This window comes from Cetorhinus maximus, chromosome 7 (genome assembly GCF_964194155.1).
Source record: "Cetorhinus maximus chromosome 7, sCetMax3.hap1.1, whole genome shotgun sequence".
NCBI classification, from domain to species: Eukaryota; Metazoa; Chordata; class Chondrichthyes; order Lamniformes; family Cetorhinidae; genus Cetorhinus; species Cetorhinus maximus.
This window is the reverse complement of record NC_135885.1, coordinates 111470131-111493952: the sequence shown is the minus strand read 5'-3', so window position 1 is coordinate 111493952 and position 23822 is coordinate 111470131. Positions and strand designations below refer to the sequence as shown.

The 23822-nt window shown below is 41.5% G+C and overlaps 1 protein-coding gene across 3 annotated transcripts in view; it reads right to left on the bottom strand.

Annotated features, from left to right (window-relative positions):
- Positions 1–23822, bottom strand: part of abcc4 (ATP binding cassette subfamily C member 4 (PEL blood group)) — a 405942-nt gene that overhangs the window by 240255 nt on the left and 141865 nt on the right. For all 3 annotated transcript variants that reach the window (XM_078545915.1, XM_078545916.1, XM_078545917.1), the window contains exons 10-11: positions 12569–12658; positions 11916–12107 (exon numbers count right to left, since the gene is read on the bottom strand). In XM_078545915.1, coding sequence (XP_078402041.1) covers positions 11916–12107; positions 12569–12658 — 282 coding nt within the window. The remainder of the gene's footprint in view (positions 1–11915; positions 12108–12568; positions 12659–23822) is intronic.

Below are 23822 nucleotides of genomic sequence, written 5' to 3'. Positions count from 1 at the left end.
TGACAGAGATGCTTAATCAATATTTTGCCTCAGTTTTCACAGTGGAGGACACTAGTACCACCCCACTAGTAACAGGTATTGCAGAGGATATAGAGAAGGAGGAACTTAGAGCAATCACCATCACTAGAGAAAAAGTACTGAGCAAACTATTGGGGTTAAAGGGTGACAAGTCCCCAGGTCCTGATGGCCTACATCCCAGGGTCTTAAAGGAAGTGGCAGCGGAGATAGTGGATGCATTGGCTATAATATTCCAAAATTCCCTGGATTTTGGAAAGGTTCCAGTGGATTGGAAAAATGTTAATCTAACGCCCTTATTCAAAAAGAGGGGGGGAGGCAGAAAGTAGGAAACCATAGACCAACTGGACTAACTAGTTTAACGTCTGTCGTTGGGAAATTGTTGGAATCCATTATTAAGGAAGTAGTAATGGGGCATTTGGAAAGTCAAAATACAATCCATCAGAGTCAGCATGGTTTTATGAAGAGTAGATCGTGCTTGACTAATTTGCTAGAGTTCTTTGAAGATGTGACAAGCAAAGTGGATAATGGGGATCCTGCAGATGTAGTATATCTGGACTTCCAGAAGGCCTTTGGTAAGGTGCCACACAAAAGGTTAATACACAAGATAAGATCACACGGAGTTAGGGATAATATATTAACTTGGATAGAGGATTGGCTAACCAACGGAAAGCAGAGAGTCAGGATAAATGGGTCTTTTTCTGGATGGCAAGCTGTAACTAGTGGGGTGCCACATGGTTTGGTCCTTGGGCCCCAACTATTTACAATCTATATTAATGACTTGGATTCAGGGATAGAATACTATAGGTAAATTTGCAGATGATACCAAAATAGGTGGGAAAGTAAGTTGCAATGAAGAAATAAGAAATTTACAAATGGATATGGACAAGTTAGGTGAATGGGCCAAAATTTGGCAGATGGAGTTTAACGTGGATAAGTGTGAGGTTATCCATTTTGGTCGGAAGAATAAAAAGGCGACTTATTATTTAAATGGAGAGAAACTTCAGAATGCTTCAGTGCAGAGGGATCTGGGTGTCCTCGTGCAAGAATCGCTGAAAGCTAGTATGCAGGTACAGCAAGTAATAAGGAAGGCAAATGGAATTTTGGCATTTATTGCTAAAGGAATAGAGAAAAAAATAGGGAAGTGTTGTTGCAACTGTACAAGGCATTGGTGAGACCGCACCTGGAGTGCTGTGCACTGTTTTGGTCCCCTTACTTGAGGAAGGATGTAGTTGCATTGGAGGCGGTTCAGAGGAGGTTCACTAGATTGATTCCAGAGATGTGGGGCTTGTCTTATGAGGTGAGATTGAGCAGTTTAGGCCTATACTCGCTAGAGTTTAGAAGGATGAGACGAGATCTAATTGAGGTATATAAGATGCTAAAGGGGATAGACAAAGCAGACGTGGAGCGGATGTTTCCCCTTCTGGGGCATTCTAGAACGAGAGGCCATAGTTTTAGGCTAAGGGGTGGTAGATTTAAATCAGAGATGAGGAGGAGTTACTTTTCTCAAAGGGTCATGAATCTGTGGAATTCACTACCTCAGAGTGCAGTAGATGCTGGGGCGCTGAATAAATTTAAGGAGACACAGATTTTTAATTAGTAATGGGTTGAAAGGTTATGGGGAGAGGGCGGGAAATTGGAGTTGAGGCCAAAATGAGATCAGCCATGATCGTAATGAACGGCGGGGCATGCTCGAGGGGCTGAATTGCCTACTCCTGCTCCTAGTTCTTATGTTCTTATAAGCGGCAGGCAACACCTGCACCACACAAGTCTTAGCCAATGACCATCTCCAACAAGAGAGAACTCAACCATTGCCCCTTGACATTCAATGGCATACTGTCACTGAGTCCCCCACTATCAACATCCTGGGGGTTACCATAGATCAGAAACTGAACTAGACCAGCCAAATAAATACTGTGGCTACAAGAGCAGGGCAAAGCTGGAATTCTGCAGCAAGTAATTCATTCCTGACTCCCCAAAGCCAGTCCACCATCTACAAGGCACAAGTCAGGAATATTCTCCACTTGCCTGGATGAGTGCAGCTCTAACAACACTTAAGCTCAACACTATCCAGGACAAAGCAGCCCACATGATTGGCACCCCCATCCACCACCTTCAACATCCACTCCCTGTGCCACCAGCTTCACTTGCCCGGCAACAACTCACCAAGGCTCCTTTGACAGCACCTTCCAAATCTGCAAACTCTGCCACCTAGAAGGACAAGGGCAGCAGATGCATGGGAACACCACCACCTGGAAGTTCCCCTCCAAGCCACACGCCATCCCGACTTGGAACTATATCACCGTTCCTTCACTGTCGCTGGGTCAAAATCCTGGATTGCCCTTCCTAAGAGCACTGTGGGTGTACCTAGAACACATGGACTGCAGCGATTCAAGGCGGCAGCAAACCATCACCTTCTCTAGAGCAATTAGGGATGGGTAATAAATATTGGTGCAGACAGCGACACCCGCATCCCATGAATGAATAAAAAAAATCAAAGGAAACCTGGATTTCATTTTCTAAACAGAGCCGATTCCGTGTTTCTGCTGCATAAAAATAAACAAATGCATTTATTAAGGATAAAAAGTTCCTACATTCCTTAAAAACCGAGCTTCCTTTCTCTGCTTTTACATAATTTTGCACAGTAACCCACCTCATGAAAAAGAGTCAAGTCATCATTCTTTTCAGAAATATTTTCCAACCCTGAGGTCAATACTACCAGCTTTGCTCTTCCCAGGGTTGCAACACAAAACCTCCATCTTCCCAAATACTCATTCTCTCATCTTGTATGAAAAGATTTCAGCCCTTGCTTCTTCATGCTGCAGTCACCTCATTCCTGGGCATCTGCTCCTCAACACGTGAGCAATGCCATGGGATAGGCACTAAACTATAAGTGCTAATAATTTTGATAGCTAAGAATCCCAGATCAGTTTATATAGGTTCACTACACAGAGATTATTAGTCTTTTATATCATGCATTGTTCCAATTACAAAAATTGTTTGGGCAAATTGATCGTACAGTGAACAACACTGAACAAAGCTACACATTTGAGCCATATGACCCAGCTTTAAAATTCTTGTGCTTTCCTCTGTAGCGTAACATAGGCACTTCGCCATTCCTCAAGTGCCAGAGGACAGGAGCACAAATAAGAGCAATAACAAGAGCACAAATTCCTCACTTGGACAACTTTTATTGCAAAACCTTGATGTACTAGAAACAAAATGTGTACCTTCCAACAATGGCAAATTAAAGCTACAAATCAAATCGCTGATTACATGGTGATCAAGGTATATACTCCGTTGAACAATTCCAAGAAAATAAATCATCCTACATTCAACACTTGCAGATTAGAAGAGCTAGCAATGAAATATTTGAGAAGGCAAGCCACACATCCAAGGCCATCACAGTTTGATGCACTAACCCTGTTATTAAATCAAACATTTATCTGAGTTAATGAAAGAACAGAGGAATTTTGGTTCATAAAAGTCACTCACAAAAAGGGGTCTTTTTTTAAAACTTCTTTTAGATTTTTGTGGGGCCAGAAGAAAGAATGCAAAACTCATCTGGCTTGTGCCTGCCCCCAGGGTAAAATGCCGAGTACGGCTCTATGGTGGAGCTACTGGAATTTGGCTCACCCGCCCAATGACTGGTGTGAACCCTGGAACATGGCTTGCAGGTACTGTAAATGAGGCCTGACTCTCAATCCGCTCAGTTCTTCCAGCAGGCACTTCAGGCGGGCTGCATAATCATTTCAATAGCTGCCAGGCTGAAGGCTGCTCAAACTTAGCATCAACCCCATTGGTGAGTGTCCTAAAAATACATTTATTCATACTTATCTTCATAGCAAGGCACTTGTAGTTGTTGTCATCAAGACAGTTCCAACTTCACAAGGTAAATCATTGACTCTGGCAAAGTACATGTTAAAGGGTGGATATTGCAGTTTTAAATTATGTTAGCTAAGCTCCTTTTTCGTTTTCGTGTCCTTGTGAACTTAAGTTAAAAGTCAACAGCTATGACAGTGGTCAATGGTTTCTGGTCCACTGGCACAAATGCTGGGATGATTTAGCTGCTAATTTCTATTACTTTCTTGTGGGAAGTATTTCTCCTCAACAGTTTTTTTTTACCCTTTCAAGGGATGGTGTATGGCTTAGAGTCTTCAAGGTCTACAGCACAGAAAAAGGCCCTTCGGCCCATTGAGTCTGCGCCGGTCAAACAAGTACCTAACTGTTCTAATCCCATTTTCCAGCACTCGGCCCATAGCCTTGTATGCCATGGCGTTGCAAGTGCACATCCAAATACTTCTTAAATGTTGAGGGTTTCTGCCTCCACCACCCTTTCAGGCAGAGAGTTCCAGATTCCCACCACCCTCTAGATGAAAAAAATTCTTCCTCACATCCCCTCTAAACCTCCTGCCCCTTACCTTAAATCTATGCCCCCTGGTTATTGATCCCTCCACCGAGGAGAAAAGTTCCTTCCTGTCTACCCTATCTGTGCCCCTCATAATTTTATACACCTCAATCATGCCCCCCCGCCCCCCTCAATCTCCTCTGGCCCAGGGAAAATAACCCCAGTCTATCCAATCTCTCCTCATAACCAAAACTCTCCAGCCCAGGCAACATCCTGGTAAATCTCCTCTGCACTCTCTCTCGTGCAATCACATCCTTCCTATAATGCGGATTCCAGAACTGCATGCAATACTCTAGCTGTGACCTAACCAGCGTTTTATACAGTTCCAGCATAACCTCCCTGCTCTTATATTTTATGCCTCGACTAATAAAGGCAAGTATCCCATATGCCTTCTTAACCACCTTATCTACCTGTTCCGCTACCTTACGGGACCGATGGACATGCACACCAAGGTCCCTCTGATCCTTGGTACTTCCCAGGGTCCTACCATTCATCGTGTATTCCTGTGCCTTGTTTATCCTGCCCAAGTGCATCACCCCACACTTATTGCTTGGAGTGATGCTTGCAGGTGGCTTTCACATGCATCTCCTGCCCTTGTCCTTCTAGGTGGTAAAGGTAGTCGGTTTGGAAGGTGTTGTCGAAGAAGCCTTGGTGAGTTGCTGCAGTGCATCTTGTAGATGGTACACACAACTGTTACTGTGCGTTGGTGCTGAAGGGGGTGGGCGTTGAAGGTGGTGGATGGGGTGCCAATGAAACAGGCTGCTTTGTCTTGGATGGTGTCGAGCTTCTCGAGTGTTGATGGAGCTGCACTCATCCAGGGAAGTGCAGAGTATTCCATCACATTCCTGACTTGAGCCTTATTGATGGTGGACTGGCTTTGGGGCATCAGGAGGTGAGCTACTTGCCGCAGAATTCCCGGCCTATGACCTGCACTTGTAGATACAGTTCAGTTTCTGGTCAATGGTAACCCCCAGGATGTTGAGGGTGGGGAATTCATGAATGGTAATGCAATTGAAAGAGGAGATGGCTAGATTCTCTATTGCTGGAGATGGTCATTGTCTGGCACAAATGATAGTTGCCACTTAGCAGCCAAAGCCTGAATCTTGTTCAGATCTTGCGACAAATGCACACGGACTGCTACAGTATCAGGAGGAGTCACGAATGGTGCTGAACATTGTGTAATCATCAGTGGTTATCCCCACTTCTGACCTTCTGATGGAGGGAAGGTCGTTATGAAAGCTAAGGATGATTGGGCCTAGGACACTACCCTGAGAAACTCCTGCAGCGATATCCAGGGACTGAGATGATTGATCTCCAAGAACCACAACAACAACCATCTTCCTTTGCACGAGGCATGACTCCAACTAGGAGAGCTCACCCCAATTCCGATTCACTCCAGTTTTGCTTGGGTTCTTTGATGCCACACTCAGTCAAATGCTGCCTTGATGTCAAGGGTAGTTACTCTCATGGTAGTCACTCTCACTTTCTCTCTTGAGTCAGCTCTGTTGTCCGTCTTTAGACCAATGCTGTAATGAGGCCAGAAGTTGAATGGCCCTGGCAGAAACTAAACTTTGTATCAGCGAGCTGGTTATTGCTGAGCAAGTGCCGCTTGATTGCACTTGTGACAACCCCTTCCATCACTTTGCTGATGACCTCGAGTAATTGGTTCGGTTGGATTTGTCCTGCTTTGTGTGGACAGGGTATACCTGGGAAATTCTCCACATTGCTGGGTAGATGCCAGTGTTGTTGCTGTACTGGAACAGCTTGGCTAAGGGCATGGCTAGTTATGGAACACAAGTCTCAGTACCATTGCCAGAATGTAGTAAGGGTCCACAGCCTTTGCAATATCAAGTGCCTTCAGCCGTTCCATGAAATCACAGAATGAATCGAATTGGCTGAAGACTGGAATCTGTGATGCTGAGATCAATCATCCACTCAAAAATTCTGGATGAAGATGGCTGCCAATTCTTCAGCCTTATCCTTTGCACTGATGTGCTGGGCTCCCCATCATTGAAGATGGGGATATTGGTGGAGTCTCCTCCACCAGTGAGTTGTTTAATTATCCTCCGCCATTCATGACTGGATACGGTAGGACCGCAGAGCTTAGATTCAATCTGTTAGTTGTGGGATTGCTTAGCTCTGTCTGTTGCATGCTGCTTCTGCTGTTTGGCTTGCAAGTTGTGGCTTCACCAGATTGACACCACATTTTTAGGTATGCCTGGTGCTACTCCTAACATGCCCTCCTACATTCTCCATTGAACCAGGGTTGATCCCCCAGCTTGATGGTAATTATAGAGTGGGAGATATGCTGGGCCATAAGGTTATAGATTATGATTAGATTCAATTCTGCTGCTGCTGATGGCCCACAGTGCCTCACGGATGCCCAGTTGTGAGTTGCTAGATCTGTTCGAAATCTATCCCATTTAGCATGGTGGTAGTGCCACACAACACAATGGAGGGTATCCGCAATGTGAATATGGGTCTTTGTATCCACATGGACTGTGCGGTGTTCACTCCTACTATTACTGTGAAGTTAAAAGCTTGGATGTCTCTGTGACAGGCAGATTAGTGAGGATGAGGTCATGTATGATTTCCCTCGTTGGTTCTCTTACCACATGCTGCAGACCCAGCCTAGGAACTGTGTCCTTTAGGACCCGGATAGCTCAGTCAGTAGTGATGCTACCAAGCCACTTTTGGTGATGGACATTGAAGTCTCCTACATTCTGTGCTCTTGCTACCCTCAGTGCTTCCTCCACGTGATATTCAACATGGATGAGTACTGGTTCATTGGGGGGGGGGGTGCAATCAGCAGGAGGTTTTCTTCCCAATTTTGATCTGATGCCATGAGCTTCATACCATTGTGCCCCCAACTCAGGTGGGTTTGTCCTGCCAGTGGGACAGGCCATACCCAAGGATGATGATGCTGGTGGTTGAGACATTTTCTGTAAGATACGATTCCGTGAGTATGATGATGTCAAGCTGTTGCTTGACTAGTCTGTGGGACAGCTCTCCAAATTTTGGCACGAGCCCCCAGACGTTAGGAAGGGAAACACTGCAGGGTTGACTAGGCTTGGTGTGCTGTTGTCGTTTCTGGTGCCTAGGTCAATGCCGGGCGGTCCATCTGGTTTCATTCCTTATCGACTGTTCTGTAGCGGTTGGATACAACTGAGTGGCTTGCTAGGCCATTTCAGAGGGCATTTAAGAGTCAAACACATTGCTGTGTGTTTGGAGTCACATGTAATCAGACCAAGTAAGGGTGGTAGATTTCCTTCCCTAAAGAACATTAGTGAACCAGGTGGGTTTTTACGACAATCGACAATGGTTTCGCGGTCACCATTAGACCAACCTTTAATTCCAGATTTATTAATTGAATTTAAATTCCACGAGCTGTCATGGTGCAATATGAACCCGTGTCCCCAAAGCATTACTAGTCCAGTAACATTGCCACTATGCCACCACCTCCCCTAAGAACTAATTAAGACTAAGAACAAAGATTCACCACAAAACCTGCATTATTGAAAAACAATTTAAATCCTAGCGTACAGCACTGAATCTTTAAGGATTTTCAACCTTTTCAGAACTGACTGAATGTACAGTAGAAGAAGCAAATTTGTGAGAAACTCCCTGTTCAAAATAAACACAACAGCAGAAAGATTTAACAGCCTCGGTTTTCTACCATTCAAAGATGTATCCATCTTTCAGCTATATTGGTAGATGTTATCTTGGATACTCGACAAATCACAGAAGGTAATGTTACTAAATCTCTATTCTAGATAATTGGTAAATCACAGGATGTAATTCTGCATTCTACCAGCAGATAAAGAGAGAACTGCAAACCCATATGCCACTGCCTTGTAACAAGCTACAGGGAAATTATGTCCCTTGAGTTTTCAACATTTCAGTCGTGAAGCTAAGCAAAAACTTCAAAATGAGTTTGTATTGTAAATTCACTGACAGCTTTACAAAAGGCGAGGATGGATGTAGAATCTCAAAAAGAGTTATACACCAGTTTGTTATAAATATTGGATTTATATGTTGACAAATTACACTGCTGTAAATTTACAAATGACACACAGAGAGGGACAAAGACACCAGGTAACTACAGACCTATCATGTTTAACAAAAATTGAGTGCCAGTTACTGGAATCTAATCAGAAACAGTGTGGCTAAGCAGTTGGAGAAGGATCAGTTGATCAAAGAGAGTCAGCACAGAGACCGCACATATTTCCCAACAAATCTTCATTTTACCAGGACCCATTCCAGGACTTGAACACATAACCTAGGATGGCACTCCAGTGCAGTTCTGAGGGAATGCTACACTGTCAAAGATGTTTTCTTTTGGATGAGAAATAAAATCAAGGCTCTGACTACCTGTACAAGTGGAAATAAAATATTTTACAGCACCTTTTTGAAGAACTGAAGCTTTTCAATTCTCTTGGCCAACTTTCATCCCTCAAACACCACCAAATCAAATTAATTGGGGATTATTTGTGGGATGATCTTTGATTGCTTGCATGCCACATTTTCCTATTAACAATTCAAATTTATTGGTAAGAAACAGTTTGGAATGCCCCACTCATGAAAGGTACTATATTAATGCAAAAGTATTTCTATTTCTCTTCTATTAAGGCATTTTTAATTTATTCATGACATTATTAATCCAGCGATAACAAGTGCTTCTGTCTATACTGCAGAGAGAGATTAAAAACTGTAAAGGCTATGATTAGATATGAAAAAGAACTTAATTTATATAGTACTTGATGACATATTTGGGACATCTCAAACCACAACCCACAATGTATTCTTCCTTTGAAGAGCTACAAATGTAGAGTCATGCAACATTCAATTTATACATAGGGAGGTCCCACTGACATCAATAAGAAAATGCTTAAGGGAGAAATGTTGGTAAGACACAAGCGGAACCTACTCTTTTATAAATAATGCACTGGAATCTTTTACATTTATCTGTGCAGACAAATGGAGGCCTGATTTAATATCCCATTAAAAAGATGCAACCCTCAGTACTACAATGAAGTGTCAATCTATGTTACATCCATAGAGAAGCTTAAACCCATAATCTTCTGACTAAGAGAAGAGTGTGCTACCAACTGAGACAAACTGACACCAACAGAGAATAATGCAGAGGAAATGGATGTGTTTATTCAGTCAATGACAAAAAATGTTCAAGAGTCATTAAAGTGACAGGATCATAAATATCATGCCTTACAATTTAACAAATGTGACAACTTCTTGTGCAACATTCTATTTGTGGAATGTATGTTACTTGGTTAGATAAAAACTAAAATAAACTTACCTTCAAGTGTGGATTTTCAATCTAACATGTCAGGGGGAGATGCTGTGAGGTAGTGCTACGCTGACAGGTAGGATAATCAGTGACAGCCAGAATGGGCAAACTCAATTGTGTTAGTTGTGTATCATGGAATACTTTATTTGTGGGGCTGACACTACAGAAACTTTTGTAATAGTTATGAAGTAGGAGTTGGTCACAGCTGGCACTCCCTGCTTCTCTGTGCCAGAACAGAGCTATTTGGTTTTTTTTAAACCTGCAGTAAGGTAGTTCCAGTCAGGTTGTCATCTTGTGTGCATTGAATAAATTGTTCACGTATTCAGTGAGATTACAAGTTTATCTATCACTTTATATTGGCAACATATACTGAGCAAATAATATTTATTCAAAAAAGTGACAAAGCAGCTTTAAAAATAAATCAAATGTTTAATCTAATGAAGATTAATACTCCTTAGCTGTTTGGGAGCTGCATGTCAGTTGCCCCCAGTAGCTACCATCTTGAAAATCCCCTTTGTGGAAAGAAGGTAAGCGGATTTCATTTTAAGCAAGAGGCTTTCCATATATTGGCGTTTGATCAGCTCTTGTGCTTATTATATAATAAAGGATATATGCATTTTAAGAGGTGATGGATTGCAGACAAATATTGGGAGAGCAGAAACAGATTTGACAAAATGTCATTTAAGAGGAAGAATGGAATTTTGGTAGAGAAAAAAATCATTTTTGAGAGCACTTTGAAGAGAGAAACCGATGGGCTGGAGTCAAAAGAAACAACAAACTATTGTGAAACTTTCAGTTTGACGAGGCATAGTGCCAGATTTTTAAATGATATGAAACATCAAATACAGACAATAGCAACTAGGGATTGCTTTGTATATTTTGCTGCATAGTCTCCACAGATTTTGTATTCCAAACAAAACTGTATTTTACATATGCCGAATACATGGTAAATACGTGAAATTACAAGTGCATTCTACATTTACAGTGGCAACTTATTGTAACAGTAATTAAATGCTGCTAGTTATGCACTATAGGATCAAGAAAGCTAGCAAAGAGCTCTCTCCCAATTTTGGCATAAGTCCTCAGATGTTAGTGGGGAGGGCTTTGCGGGGCTGACTGGGGAGAATATGACTTGGTCGCATCCGGTGCCTAGGTTGATGCCAAGTGGTCTGGTTTTATTCTTATTTGATGTTTCAGTTGTGGTTTGATACAGCTGAAAGGCTTGCTAGGCCATTTCAGAGGGAGTTGTACATGGTCAGGATGGCAGATTTCCTTCCCTAAAGAACATTAGTGAGTGAACCAGCTGGGTTTTACAATACTCCATTACTGAGACAAGCTTTTTTATTCCAGATTTATTTTAATTAACCACATTTAAATTCCACCAGCTACTGTGGTGGGATTTAACCTTATGTCTCTGGAGCATCCAGAGTAATCCAGGCCTTTGGATTACTAGTCCACAACATTACCACAATGCGACCATTCCCTCTTAGTATTGCTGCAAAGCTCTTTGAAAATGTCACACCTTATTGAGGTGTAACTGTATTTTTAACAGGGTACTAAGTTCATAGTTACTACTAAACAGCCTCACTGGCCAGGAAAGAGTAATTTTATATTTGTTGAATGTCAAACTTAGTCTGGAAATTCCACATATTTTAAATGTTTTAATAAAGTTTATGGTTTAATAGTTTCTACCTTAATTGCTTGTGTATGTTCCAATCATTTATTTCGCTAACTGCAAAATCTAAAAATCGAATCCCTGAAGGGATACAGTGGTTTTTGCTCCTCATTTTCTGTCTGTGAGAATACTTCATGTGATTGGCTGTGTACCTGGCTTGATGTCATCATTGTTGCTGGATGCCTGAAGACTCCCCTTGGCTTGGTGCAAACTCAAATTGATATTAGGGAAGGGGAAGTCCACGTCACAAAAGTTGCTCAGTCTTTGGACAGTTCCCTTCAACATCAGTGGTGAAGACCATTTCTTTGCCGCTGACTGCAAAAGCTAGTTCACTGTACTATTTGGGTATTATATCATGATACAAACCGTAAAAGCATACTCTGGATCTTCTCTCTCACTAAATAGAAAGACTTGATTATGATGCCAATTCCCTTTCAAACTATTTAACTGATATACAAATAAAATACTATGTCAGCATTAGAGTCAGTGTAAGTTAAGCTCTCATTACTCACTTTCTTCAGAGCACAAGCTGTGATGATCTTTTCATATTTTGCTCTTTGATATTCTTTGCCAAATAGGATGTTGCTTCGGACTGTACCAGGAAATACCCATGGCTGTTGAGCACAATAAGCTATTTTGCCTTTGATGTCCAGAATACCGTCTTCTTTTGCAAGTTCTCCAAGTATTGCAGCAAGAATGGAGGACTGGAGACAAGAGTTTGATAATATAATCATTAAATAATCGTTGCTCTAATTTAATAAACTGTTCAATTTTCAATAGGTGATCAGTAACTCTGTGTGAGATAACAGTAATAACATTGCTTTCTCATGATGCCTGAAAAGTACATTTTAATCACTGCTCAATTTGCATTCAAGCAATCAGTTTTCCTAAATGGGGAAAGCAAAACAAAAGTAATGCTCAAAAAATCCCTCTTGAAGACAGCACTGAAGGAAAAGGGTCTCAGAAAGCATACAATAATTTAAAAATAGAAATAGTAAACTCAAGTAAAGGCAGAATGAAATTCCAGAAAAAAAACATACACAAAAATCTATTCTGCACCAAGTTACCTTTTCGGTGAATGTTACAATTTCCTGGTTCCACAGACAATACATTTATAACTTAAAGAACTGAGTTAATGTTTAACAAATCCATAACTAAAACTCACTTTGCCAGCACCCACAGGCCCAATCACAGCCACAAGTTGCCCTGGTTTGAGAGAGAATGTAATATTTTGTAGCGATGGAGTTTCTATATTCTGTCAAACAAACAAGAAATAATAAATGAACAAGAAATACATACAATCTGAATGGAACACAAAAGCCCTAAAATAGGCTTCAAACAACACTTTATGGTTTATATGGGGCAAAATTGAGAGTCATGCTTAACTTAACATGCTTCCAAATTCTGTTATTCATCCTAAGTTCATTTATCTCAGTTTTACAATGCAACACATTGCTGGGAATTATTATAATGATCCATTAACAGTGCTTGCCCTTATTTCAAACAACATTCAGCATTTTGCAGAGGAAAAGATACATCATAAGCAATGCTTTGCCATAAATATGCACCACTCTGCCATTAGCACTGCCATAGCCAATAAAGGTCCCTTCACACCATGAAATCCCCATTGAACTGACAATCATGAAATTTATAACATTACAAATTATTCCAGACATAGCCATTTAGGACTGCTAATTTATATAATTTAGGAGATTCAAACTCGAAGGCCCAAAAAAGGAACAATGAAACTGTGGAATTTCACTCCAGTAGGTTTTGTATTGTTTCCAGAGATTTCTTTTTATATTTTTTTATCTGTCTTGGTAACATTTTTGTACCAGTCTTGTCATTCCTGTTAATGAGCGAAGGCAGTAATTTTCAGTACACAAAATTGCTTTGACACTCAGAAGAGGGTCACTTATTCAGTGCAAAATAGATAACATTTCTCTTGGAAATAACATTTTGGCCCGTGTTAATTGAATACCAATTGTTTTTAATTATATTCAGGTGAAGTCCATTAATTGGAGTTTCAATCGACGACATATAGAGACACTTACTTAAACTGTGCTGTGATTGCATTAGGAGATGTATGCTTGTAATGTTTCATTCTGTAAATAAATGTTAAGACTGAGCAAAGACTGGCTCCAGTACGATTCTTTACCAAATGACTTTCTGGAGTATAGCAGACATATAGCATAACATATGGGTAATTTGAGACACGACATGGTAAATGTAACTTGTTCAAGGAAAACAATTACTTTGGACCTATCATACCCAAAGCTTTTCACCTCTAGGATTTCTCTTCAGTTTGCATTCATTGTTGACTAATTAATAGAGATTAATTTCTATAATTAGTGGACAATTCCACTGTCATATATCATGCGACCACGCGGATAGTAGTAGATGATCTAGGTGGACTTTGGCCATTTTTCATGTAGCAATTGATAAGAACATAAGAAAATAAGAAATAGGAGCAGGAGCAGACCATTCAGCCCTTTGGGCCTGCTCCGCCATTCAATGAGATCACAGCTGATCTTCTATTTCAACACCACTTTCCTGCACTATCCCTGTATCCCCTGATGTTTTTAATATGTAGAAATCTATCAATCTCAGTCTTGAATATGCTCAACGACTGAGCCTCCACAGCCGTCAGGGGCAGAGAATTCCAAAGATTTACCACCCACTGACTAAAATAATTTCTTCTTCATCTCAGTCCTAAATGGCCTGCCCCTTATTCTGAGACGGTGTCCCCTGGTTCTAGACCCCACTCCCCCCCCACCCCCCCACCACCCCCAGCCAGGGGAAACATCCCCCCACCCAACCCCCAGCCAGGGGAAACATCCTTCATGCCTCTACCCTGATGAGCCCTGGAAGAATTTTGTATGTTTAAATGAGATCACCTCTCATTCTTCTAAATTCTATAGAGAATAAAGGCGCAGTCTATTTAATCTTTCCTCATAGGACAATCCCTCCATTCCAGGAATTAGTCTGGTGAACCTTTATTGCACTGCCTCTATGGCAAATATATCTTTCCTTGGGTAAAGAAACCAAGGCTGCACATAATATTCCAGGTACTGACTCAACCAAGGCTTCATATAATCGCAGTAAGTAATCTTTACTCCGATACTCAAATACTCTTGTAATAGAGGCCAACATACCATTTGCCTTCTTAATTGCTTCCTGTGCCTGCTTGTTAGTTTTCAGTGACTCATGAGCAAAGGCGCCCAAGTCCCTATGAAGTTCAACACTTCCCAGCCTCTCACCGTTTAAGAAATATTCTTTATTTCTGTTTTTCCTACCTCACATTTCTCCACATTGTATTCCATCTGTCATATGTTTGCCTACTGATTTAGCCCTCTCCCAGTTTCCTTGAAGAGTCTTTGCATCCTCCTTACAACTCACACTTCCATCTAGTTTTATGTTGTTTGTTAACTTGAAATTCCCACCCATCTGCTATGAGAGCATGCAACAGAATATCCTCTGGGGTTGCACTGTTTCTGATCAGGATGGATGAATGGTAGTTTACTTTGTGGATCAAGAATGTTTCACACAGCTACCCTGCCATTCACTCCTAAATTTCTCAATGATTAATACAATAATTCCCAAACACCGCTGTGTGGCCAAGATTTCTTCTGCTTATTCTATAAAATATTTCTTGCTTTTCCTTTTCCATTTTTTCACTCTTAACTCACCTCCTTTCCCTCTCTTTATTTATCTTTTTGTTGCAACAGAATATAATTTTGTTTCATGGTAATTCATGCCGTTTCCTCCTCCATTGTTCATTCTTTTTCAATCCCTTTCTTTCATTGGTTAAGGAGATAAGCCATTGGATACGAGGTTCTAGGTGCCAGAAGTGTCACTACTTCATTATTGTACCAACCTTCCAATTATTTGCAGCACAAATATAATGGATTGTCGACCATAAAGTTCAATTCACGTTGTTTGCCACAAGTTTGGACAATTACAGCAATTTCTGGTCTCCTATTATTAACTGTCATGTTTTTTTTCCGGTTAGAGAACAGACACCAGCTACTTTGCTGGTTACTGCAATAATTAATATACAGTTTACCCATTTATCAAAATTAGCCGGTCTCCTTCAATGTAAAGTTCTCAGTCTTGTGTTCAAATCCCACCATAACTTTGCCCCTCCCTATCTCTATAACCTCCGCCAGCCCTACAGCCCTCCAAAATCTCAGCACTCCTCAGCACTGGCCTCTTGTACAACCCTAATAACCATCACCACTGGTGGCCATGCTTCTCTTTCCTCCTTAAGTCGCTCCTTAATAGCTACTTATTTGATCAAGCTTTCAGAACCTAGTCCTAATATGTCTATATGGCTTGGGGTCCAATTTTGTCTTATAAAGCCCCTGTGCAGTGCTTTGGGATGTTTTGCTACTTTAAAGTTGTTATATATAATCAAGTTGTTGTCCACATCAAACTCTACCTAAAAGGCCCACTAATCTAGGATCATATTGGTGGACAAAGATAACCTACAGCTTCCTTTCTCCATTACCAATTACCTTCTGAAGCACTCATTCCTGACCCCCAACAAGAGGTAGACCTCTTTGTCACCAAGGTACAGAACATCCATTCAGCTGGTTCTACTACTCCCCCTTTGCTTATGCCCACTAAGTCAAGCTTTCCTCAACTCTCATTCTCATCCTTGCTATGTCTCGCTTTAGATTACACCCCATGTCATCACCAAGCTCACCTCATCCACAAGACTCACTTTGTGCTTCCTCAACCACATTCCCACTGAGGTCCTGACCATCCAACTTCCCTTTCTGACCTCTATGCCAGCTGATATTGTAAATGACTTGCCATCTTCAGGAGCTACGTTTCAAAGCCATCTCTTCAATACGCATCCTCCATCCTATCCTAGCTAAGTACCATCTAACTTATCTCTCCAAAGTCTCAATTCACATCGTCACCTCCCAGATCTGCACCCAACTATTTCACAACTCTATTTGAAAGACTCCACTCAGGTTTCTCCTGTCCCAAAGCATCTAAAAAGTTGTAACAAATGTCACAAATGTCACTCCCTGTGGCTATGTCTTAGTGCATTAACTTGTCTGCTCTAGCCTTTGACATGATCAATCACAATATCCTCCTCTATCGCCATTCCTCTGCTGTTAAGCTCTGGTGAACTGCCCTTGCCCGATTCCACAATTATCTGTCTGATCGCAGCCGGAACATCAGTAACAATGGCTTCTCTTACAACCAGTCACCTTCAAAGTCCTACAAATTCCTTTGCTCCATCCATATTGGGCTCCTTAGTGACATCATCTATGGATGAAGTCATTTTCTATGTCTATGCTGATGACACTCTGCATTATGCCAGTCACTTCTCTCAATTCCTCCACTGATACTGCACTATTGAGACTGCTTATCAAACATCCAGTCTTTGATGATACACAGTTTCCTTCCTAACCATTGGGAAAACTGAAGCCATCATCAGTGTCTTATTCAATTCCAAACTGAGATTGACCTCAAATTCTTCATCCCAACATCTACATACTTCCAAGCTCTGTAACATCACATTCCTCCAGCTCTACCTCAGCTGAAAATCTTGTTCATGCCTTTGGTATCCCCACACCCTCCCCCTTACCTCCCTGCACTCCTGGCTGACTTTCCACCCTTCATAAACTTCAAACTCTGATATCCGTATCATTACCACCCTATTCATTCTCACAGACCTACACCAACATCTCAGATTTTCATTCTTCTATTCTCCCGACATGACCACACTCTGCCTGACATCTGCAACCTCCACCTGCCCTACACCCAACACTCCTCTCCACCTCCCCCACACTGACCATACTCATTGATCCTCCTTTAGTTGCCTAGGCTGCACTCTCTAGGGTTCACTCTGAAAACCACTCAATCTCTCTCCTCATTTAAGACTCTCCTTAAAACAGGACGCTAACCACATTTTCGGTCACCTCTCATAATCCTTCTGTCTTTAGCTTGGAATTCATTATCCTTACACCTTTGTGAAATGTTTTGAAATATTTTTCAATGTTAAACATTGCTGTGGTTCAACAGACTCTTATTACAAGTACAGTAAATTACAAATTACAACAGTAGCAGCAAATTATATTACGCCACAAAAGATGAAACAGGATAGATTGTAAATAGTTGGAATAGTCCAGGTGTTCTGCAGACATCATCTGAAAAAATGGGAAACACAACACCCACTCAAATTACTCTATCTAAAGTGGATGAAGGACAACAAATCTGCATTTCATTTGGAGCATCCACTTGAACCATGATACCTGCTTTCAGGCAAGGGGTCTTTACAGCAGTGTACTTTAATTCTATCAACAGAAAATAGAGTTTTTCCTCCAAACTAATTTTACAGATTTACAGGCAAACATTTAGTATGGATTCAGTTTAATAATATGGGGGAAAAAAATCATCTTTAAGAGGAAATAGCACAGGAATTCTGCTCAAAACTAAGGTCATATATGTGGAATCATGAAACAAGTAGCAGAATGAATAGCAAGCTGGCTGCAGAACAGAAAAGAGAGAGTAGGACTTAAGTGTAGCTACCCAGATTCGCAAAAGGAGCTGATGACCAACAGGGATCGGTACTGGGACAATTTTTGTTCACAATTTACATCAATGATTTGTTGTCAGGCATTAAAAGTATAACTCAAAATTTGCAGATGACACCAAATTGGGAAATATAGTGAATACAGAGGAAGAATGCGACAAAATACAAGATGACGTTAATAAGCTTGCAAGAATGGGCTTGGTAACTGACAAATAAATTCCGTTACAGAAAGTATGAGGTGCCACATATTGGTAAGAAGAATAAAGAGGACATATACTGTTTGGATAATAAGGTCAGATTTTCGTGGAGTTGTGGAGATTCTAATGGCCGTTCGAAATGGCGGCCAGGAACTGGATTCATAAGTTCTGTCCCCATTTCTGGTAGAAACTATTTTAGCTGGTACAGGAAAGGTAGAGGGACGTGCTTCACACATTTGCAGTTCCCGAATCTGAGGGGAAATTTAAAAGTGCTGCAGAGTTACATCAGATTTTTGCTACTGGAAGTGACGAAACCCACATCAAGAGTCTCAACTTTATTGACAATTTTTAAAACTTCTGAAGGCCTCCAGAAAGGTGTCCTTCCTTGTGCAGAATGCAGAGAATTGAAAGTTTGACCATAGGAGGTTTTCTATCACAGATAGAGGGTTGTGACTGATCCCAAGGGAGTTGCAAGTGGGGCTTGTGGAATTGGAAAGGCATATCTATGCGGCCCATTGGGATTGTGCAGCCAGGCGGGAGACAGGGTAGGCTGTCAGGTTTACTAGGGGAAAAGTGTGCAGCGAAGGAAAGTGGAAAAAATGGGCAGAGCGCCATCCCACATACGGGCCATAAGAGGCAGAGGAGATTCATCTAACCGGCCTTTAAGATCTCACAGCAAATCTACCAGCCAGTCCCTGGTGAGGCACAGCCACAGAATTGCCCTTTTATATTGCAGCCATAATCTTCAAGGAAATGCCCATCCCCAGCAAGAGAGGATACCAACAGGAAACAATGACATTCAGAGTCATCTGTATGGCTGAATCTAGCACATCACCCACCTTAGGTTCAACATTGCCCATAGTTTAACTTGAGGTGTTCTTTAAAAGCTAGGCCATGCAAATTTCTGCCAGAGGCTGGCAAATAACCAGAGAAGACTTTATCTTTGCATGACCAAAACATATCCAATATGTCAAGAGTGCACGTAGACAGTATTAGTTAAGATGCAACACCTGCAGATATGAGTGCAGGGGCCAACATAAATGCAGCGATTGGATATTGTGCAGGTATAAGCCACACAAGTACTCACCATACCTTCAACTACCTTCCAAATTATCCACCCACCATCATTAAACAATGACATCAGTGGGCGACATCAGTGCTGCAACTCAACGAGACTCCTCGTCAACCATGGCTTCTACCACCCAGAAAGACAAAGCTTCAGCTGCATGGAAGATATCACAAACTTCCCTCAAAGGCAGATGGCATCCTGACGCGTGGAGCTGCCACTGTTCCGTCACTGTGGAACACTCATGTGCGTCTGACTGCCTTCCGCGCAGCACTCGGGGTTGAACTACACCGCATCTTATTGATAAGTCAGGTCATCGCTCCTCCCTCAAAAGCCATTCCTCCCGGAATGGCCCGTGACATCTCCGCCCTTGGTGGACTAGTATCTTCTCCGAATGTCTGGATAGCAAACCAGCCTTCCACTGCCAGATATACATAGACACACCCTTGATACCCATACCACCACCAAGAGATGGACGTCTAGCTGCAGTCTCCAATGCCACTGGTAAGAATCTGCTGCTTTCTGTTAACTTGGTAATTGAAGCTATTAGTGTACAATGACAGACCAACACATCCATTGAAGGCAGTACGTGTGTTTACAAAATGCATGAATCTAACTCCTAACATAGTGATATTAAATAATACAACGGTGAACTCATCAGTGATCAAGTCGCCATGGCACCCTGTGCTCACGGAACACTCCTTTAACATAAGAACATAAGAACTAGGAGCAGGAATAGGCAATTCAGCCCCTCAAGCCTGCCCCGCCATTCAATACGATCATGGCTGATCTCATTTCGGCCTCAACTCCAATTTCCCACCCTCTCCCCATAACTTTTCAACCTGTTACTAATTAAAAATCTGTCTATCTCCTCCTTAAATTTATTCAGCGTCCTGGCATCCACTGCACTCTGAAGTAGTGAATTCCACAGATTCACAACCCTTTGAGAAAAGTAATTCCTCCTCATCTCTGATTTAAATCTACCTTAGCCTAAAACTATGACCTCTCATTCTAGAATGCCCTACAAGGGGAAACATCCGCTCCATGTCTACTTTGTCTAACCCCTTTAGCATCTTATATACCTCAATTTGATCTCCTCTCATCCTTCTAAACTGGAGCGAGTATAGGCCAAACCGCTCAACCGCTCCTCATAAGACAAGCCCCGCATCTCTGGAATCAATCTAGTGAACCTCCTCTGAACAGCCTCTAATGCAACTACATCCTTCCTCAAGTAAGCACTTTGTAGTGCTCCCCTTGTTACCTCAGAGGAGGCGAAGGCAGGCTGCTCACCTCACCTTCTAGATGGCATTGAGGAATGTGTTGGCCCATCTCATCGTGCAGAACTTTGTTGGGGACCTACTTGAGACTGTGGGCTCTGCACTTCTCTTCAAGGCTTGGAGGGTCAGAAAAGATTTACCAGAATGGTGCCTGGGATATGGGACTTCAGTTATATGAAGTCTAGAGAAGTTGGGCTGTTTTACTTTGCACAAAGGAGGTTAAGGAAAGATTTAATAGCTGTCAACAATCACAAAGGGTTTTTAAAGAGTAAATGAGGAGAAGCTATTTCATGTCAGCCACCAGAGGGCATAGATTTAAGGTGATTGGCAAGAACAACCAGAGGAGGGTACATTGTTTTATGTACTGAGCTGATGATCTGGAATGCTCTGCCTGAAAGGGGGAAGGAGAATCAATAACTTTCAAAAGGGACATGGATAAATACCCAAAAGGGAAAAATTTACAGGGCAATGAGAAGAAGGCAGAGTAAAAGTGACTAATTGGATTGCTCTTACAAAGAGCCAGTACAGAGTACTGTACTATTTTATATGATTCTACAAACCAATGTTTTAGGTTTTCCAGAATATGTCAGATAACACATAGGTAAGACTAACCAATTTAGCAGAACACCACTAAAGAAACTTTATATTTTGTCCACGGCAAAATTAACAATCACTTGGACACCTGGATTAATTAAGAAAAGCCAGCACAGATTTGTTAAGGGCAAATCATCTTTAATTAACTTGACTCTTTTTCTGATCAGGTAACAGAGATGTATCCACGTAGGTTGATTTGGTGTATATGGACTTGCAAAAGGCATTTGATAAAATGCCACCTAATAGACTTGCAAGCAAAGCTGAAGCCCATGGAATAAAAGGGACAGTGGCAGTATGGATATAAAATTGGTTAAGTGACAGGAAGTGAGTAGCAATGAATCACTATTTTTTAGACTGGAAGAAGGTACAATGATACAGTTTTTCAGGGGTTCATACGAGGACCACTGCTCTTCCTAATATATATTAATGACCTAGACTTTGGTGTTCAGAGCAAAATTTCAAAATTTGCATATCACAAAATTTGGAATTGTGAGACACAGATAGGTTAGTAGAATGGTGCAGACAGGTGAAATGTAATGCGAGGTGGTACATTTTGGCAGGAAGAATGAGATAAGGCAACATAAACTAAAAGGTACAATTCTAAAGGGGAAGCAGGAACAGAAAGGCCTGGGGGTATATGTGCACAAATTGTTGAAGGTAGGAGGGCAGGTTGGGAAGGAGGTTAAAAAGGCATGCAGGATCCTGGGTTTTATTCATCGAGGCATAAGCAAAGAAATTATATTGAACTTTTATAACACACTGGTTAGGCCTCAACTGGAGTATTCTGTCCCATTCTGGGCACTCCACTTTAGGAAGAATGTGAGGGCTTTAGCGAGGGTGCAGGAAAGACTTACAAGAATAATCCCAGGAATGAGGACTTCAGTTATGTGGATAGATTGAAGAAGCTGGGGTTATTCGCCTTAAACGGAAGATTGGGGGGGATTTAATAGAGGTGTTCAAAATAATGAGGGGTGTGGAAAGAATAGATAGGGAGAAACTGTTCTCACTGACAGAAGAGTCAAGAATCAGCGGACACAAATTTAAGGCGATTTCCAAAAGAGCCAAAAACAACATAAGGAAAAGCTTTCTTTTTAAAAACGCAGTAAGTGGTTATGATCTGGAACACATTAGCTGATAGAGCAATGGAGGCAGATTTACTTATGGCTTTCAGAAGGAAAAAATTAGCAAGGCTGCAGGAAAAGAGCAGAGGAGTGTGACTAGAAAAGTTGCCCTTGCAGAGACCCTGAGTCGAATAGTCTATTCCTGTGCTGTAAACATTCTATGATTCTATGTATTTTCTTGCATTTCAAGCTCTATTAGTAGATGCTCATTGTGAATCCATCAAGATACCAACCATTCAAATTAGGAAATCTTGACTAACAGGATTACAGAATTTTAACGGTACAGAAGGAGGCCATTCGGTCCATTGTGTTTGCACCAGCTCTCCAAATTAGCATTATGACCTAGTGCCATTCTCCTGCCTTTCCCCGTGCCCCTGTACATTGATTATTTGAATAGAAAGATCTAATGCCCCCTTGAATGCCTCGATTGAACCTGCCCCCACCACAATTCCAGGCAGTGCATTCCAGACCCGAGCCACTCATGTGAAAAAGTTTTTTCTCGCACCACATTTGCTTCTTTTGCAAATCACTTCAAATCTGTTCTCGTTCACCTCTCGTTCTTGATCCCTTTATGAGCGGGAACAGCTTCTCTCTACCTACTCTGTCTAGCCCCCTCATGATTTTGAACATCTCTATCAAATCTCCTCTTAGCCTCCTTCTCTCCAAGGAGAACAGTCCCAGCCTCTCCAATCTATCCTCAAAGCTGAAGTTTCTCATCCCTGGAACCATTCTTGTAAACCTCTTCTGCACTCTCTCCAATGTGTTCACATCCTTCCTATAAACGTGGTGCTCAATTGTGTGAGCTGCACACAATACTCCAGCTAAGGTCTAACGAGAGTCTTATATAAATTCAGCATAACCTCCTTGCTCTTGTACTCTATGCCCCTATTAATAAAGCCCATACTATACGTTTTATTAACTGCTTTCTTCACCTGTCCTGCCACCTTCAATGACTGTTGTTGTAAAAACAAAAAACTACTGCGGATGCTGGAAATCCAAAACAAAAACAGAATTACCTGGAAAAACTCAGCAGGTCTGGCAGCATCGGCGGAGAAGAAAAGAGTTGACGTTTCAAGTCCTCATGACCCTTCAGCAGAACTGAGTGAAGTTAGGAGAGGAGTGAAACATAAGCTGGTTTAAGGTCTGGCGGGGGGGGAGCCTTTCAATAATTAGGCAACCAGGATGTCTCCAAGCTTGGATAATATCTAGCCTCCAGTTTGACAAGTGTAAATATATAGTTTTACTCCACCATTGAATGCCCTATACGAATTTGCCTCTTCCTAAACCAGCTTACCAATCACACTGTCTGCACATTCCATCATAAACTCTCAATGGAACACACACAATGTGATTCGTTGTAAGCTAATCAGCCATGATCCAGTTAAGCGATATAATAGATTCCAATGGCTGAATAATCCACTCCTGTTCCTAAAAAATATAAAAATAATCCCTCAATTTTATCCAGTATGACTTTTATAACTTTAGGTACTTCAGCTCAAGTGACAGCTATGACAGTTTAAGATCTTCATGTTGTCAGAATGAAAGTCTGCCATCTAGTGGAAAATCAAATTCTTGATCCAAGAATTACCATTTTTCTAACTGCTTTCAAAG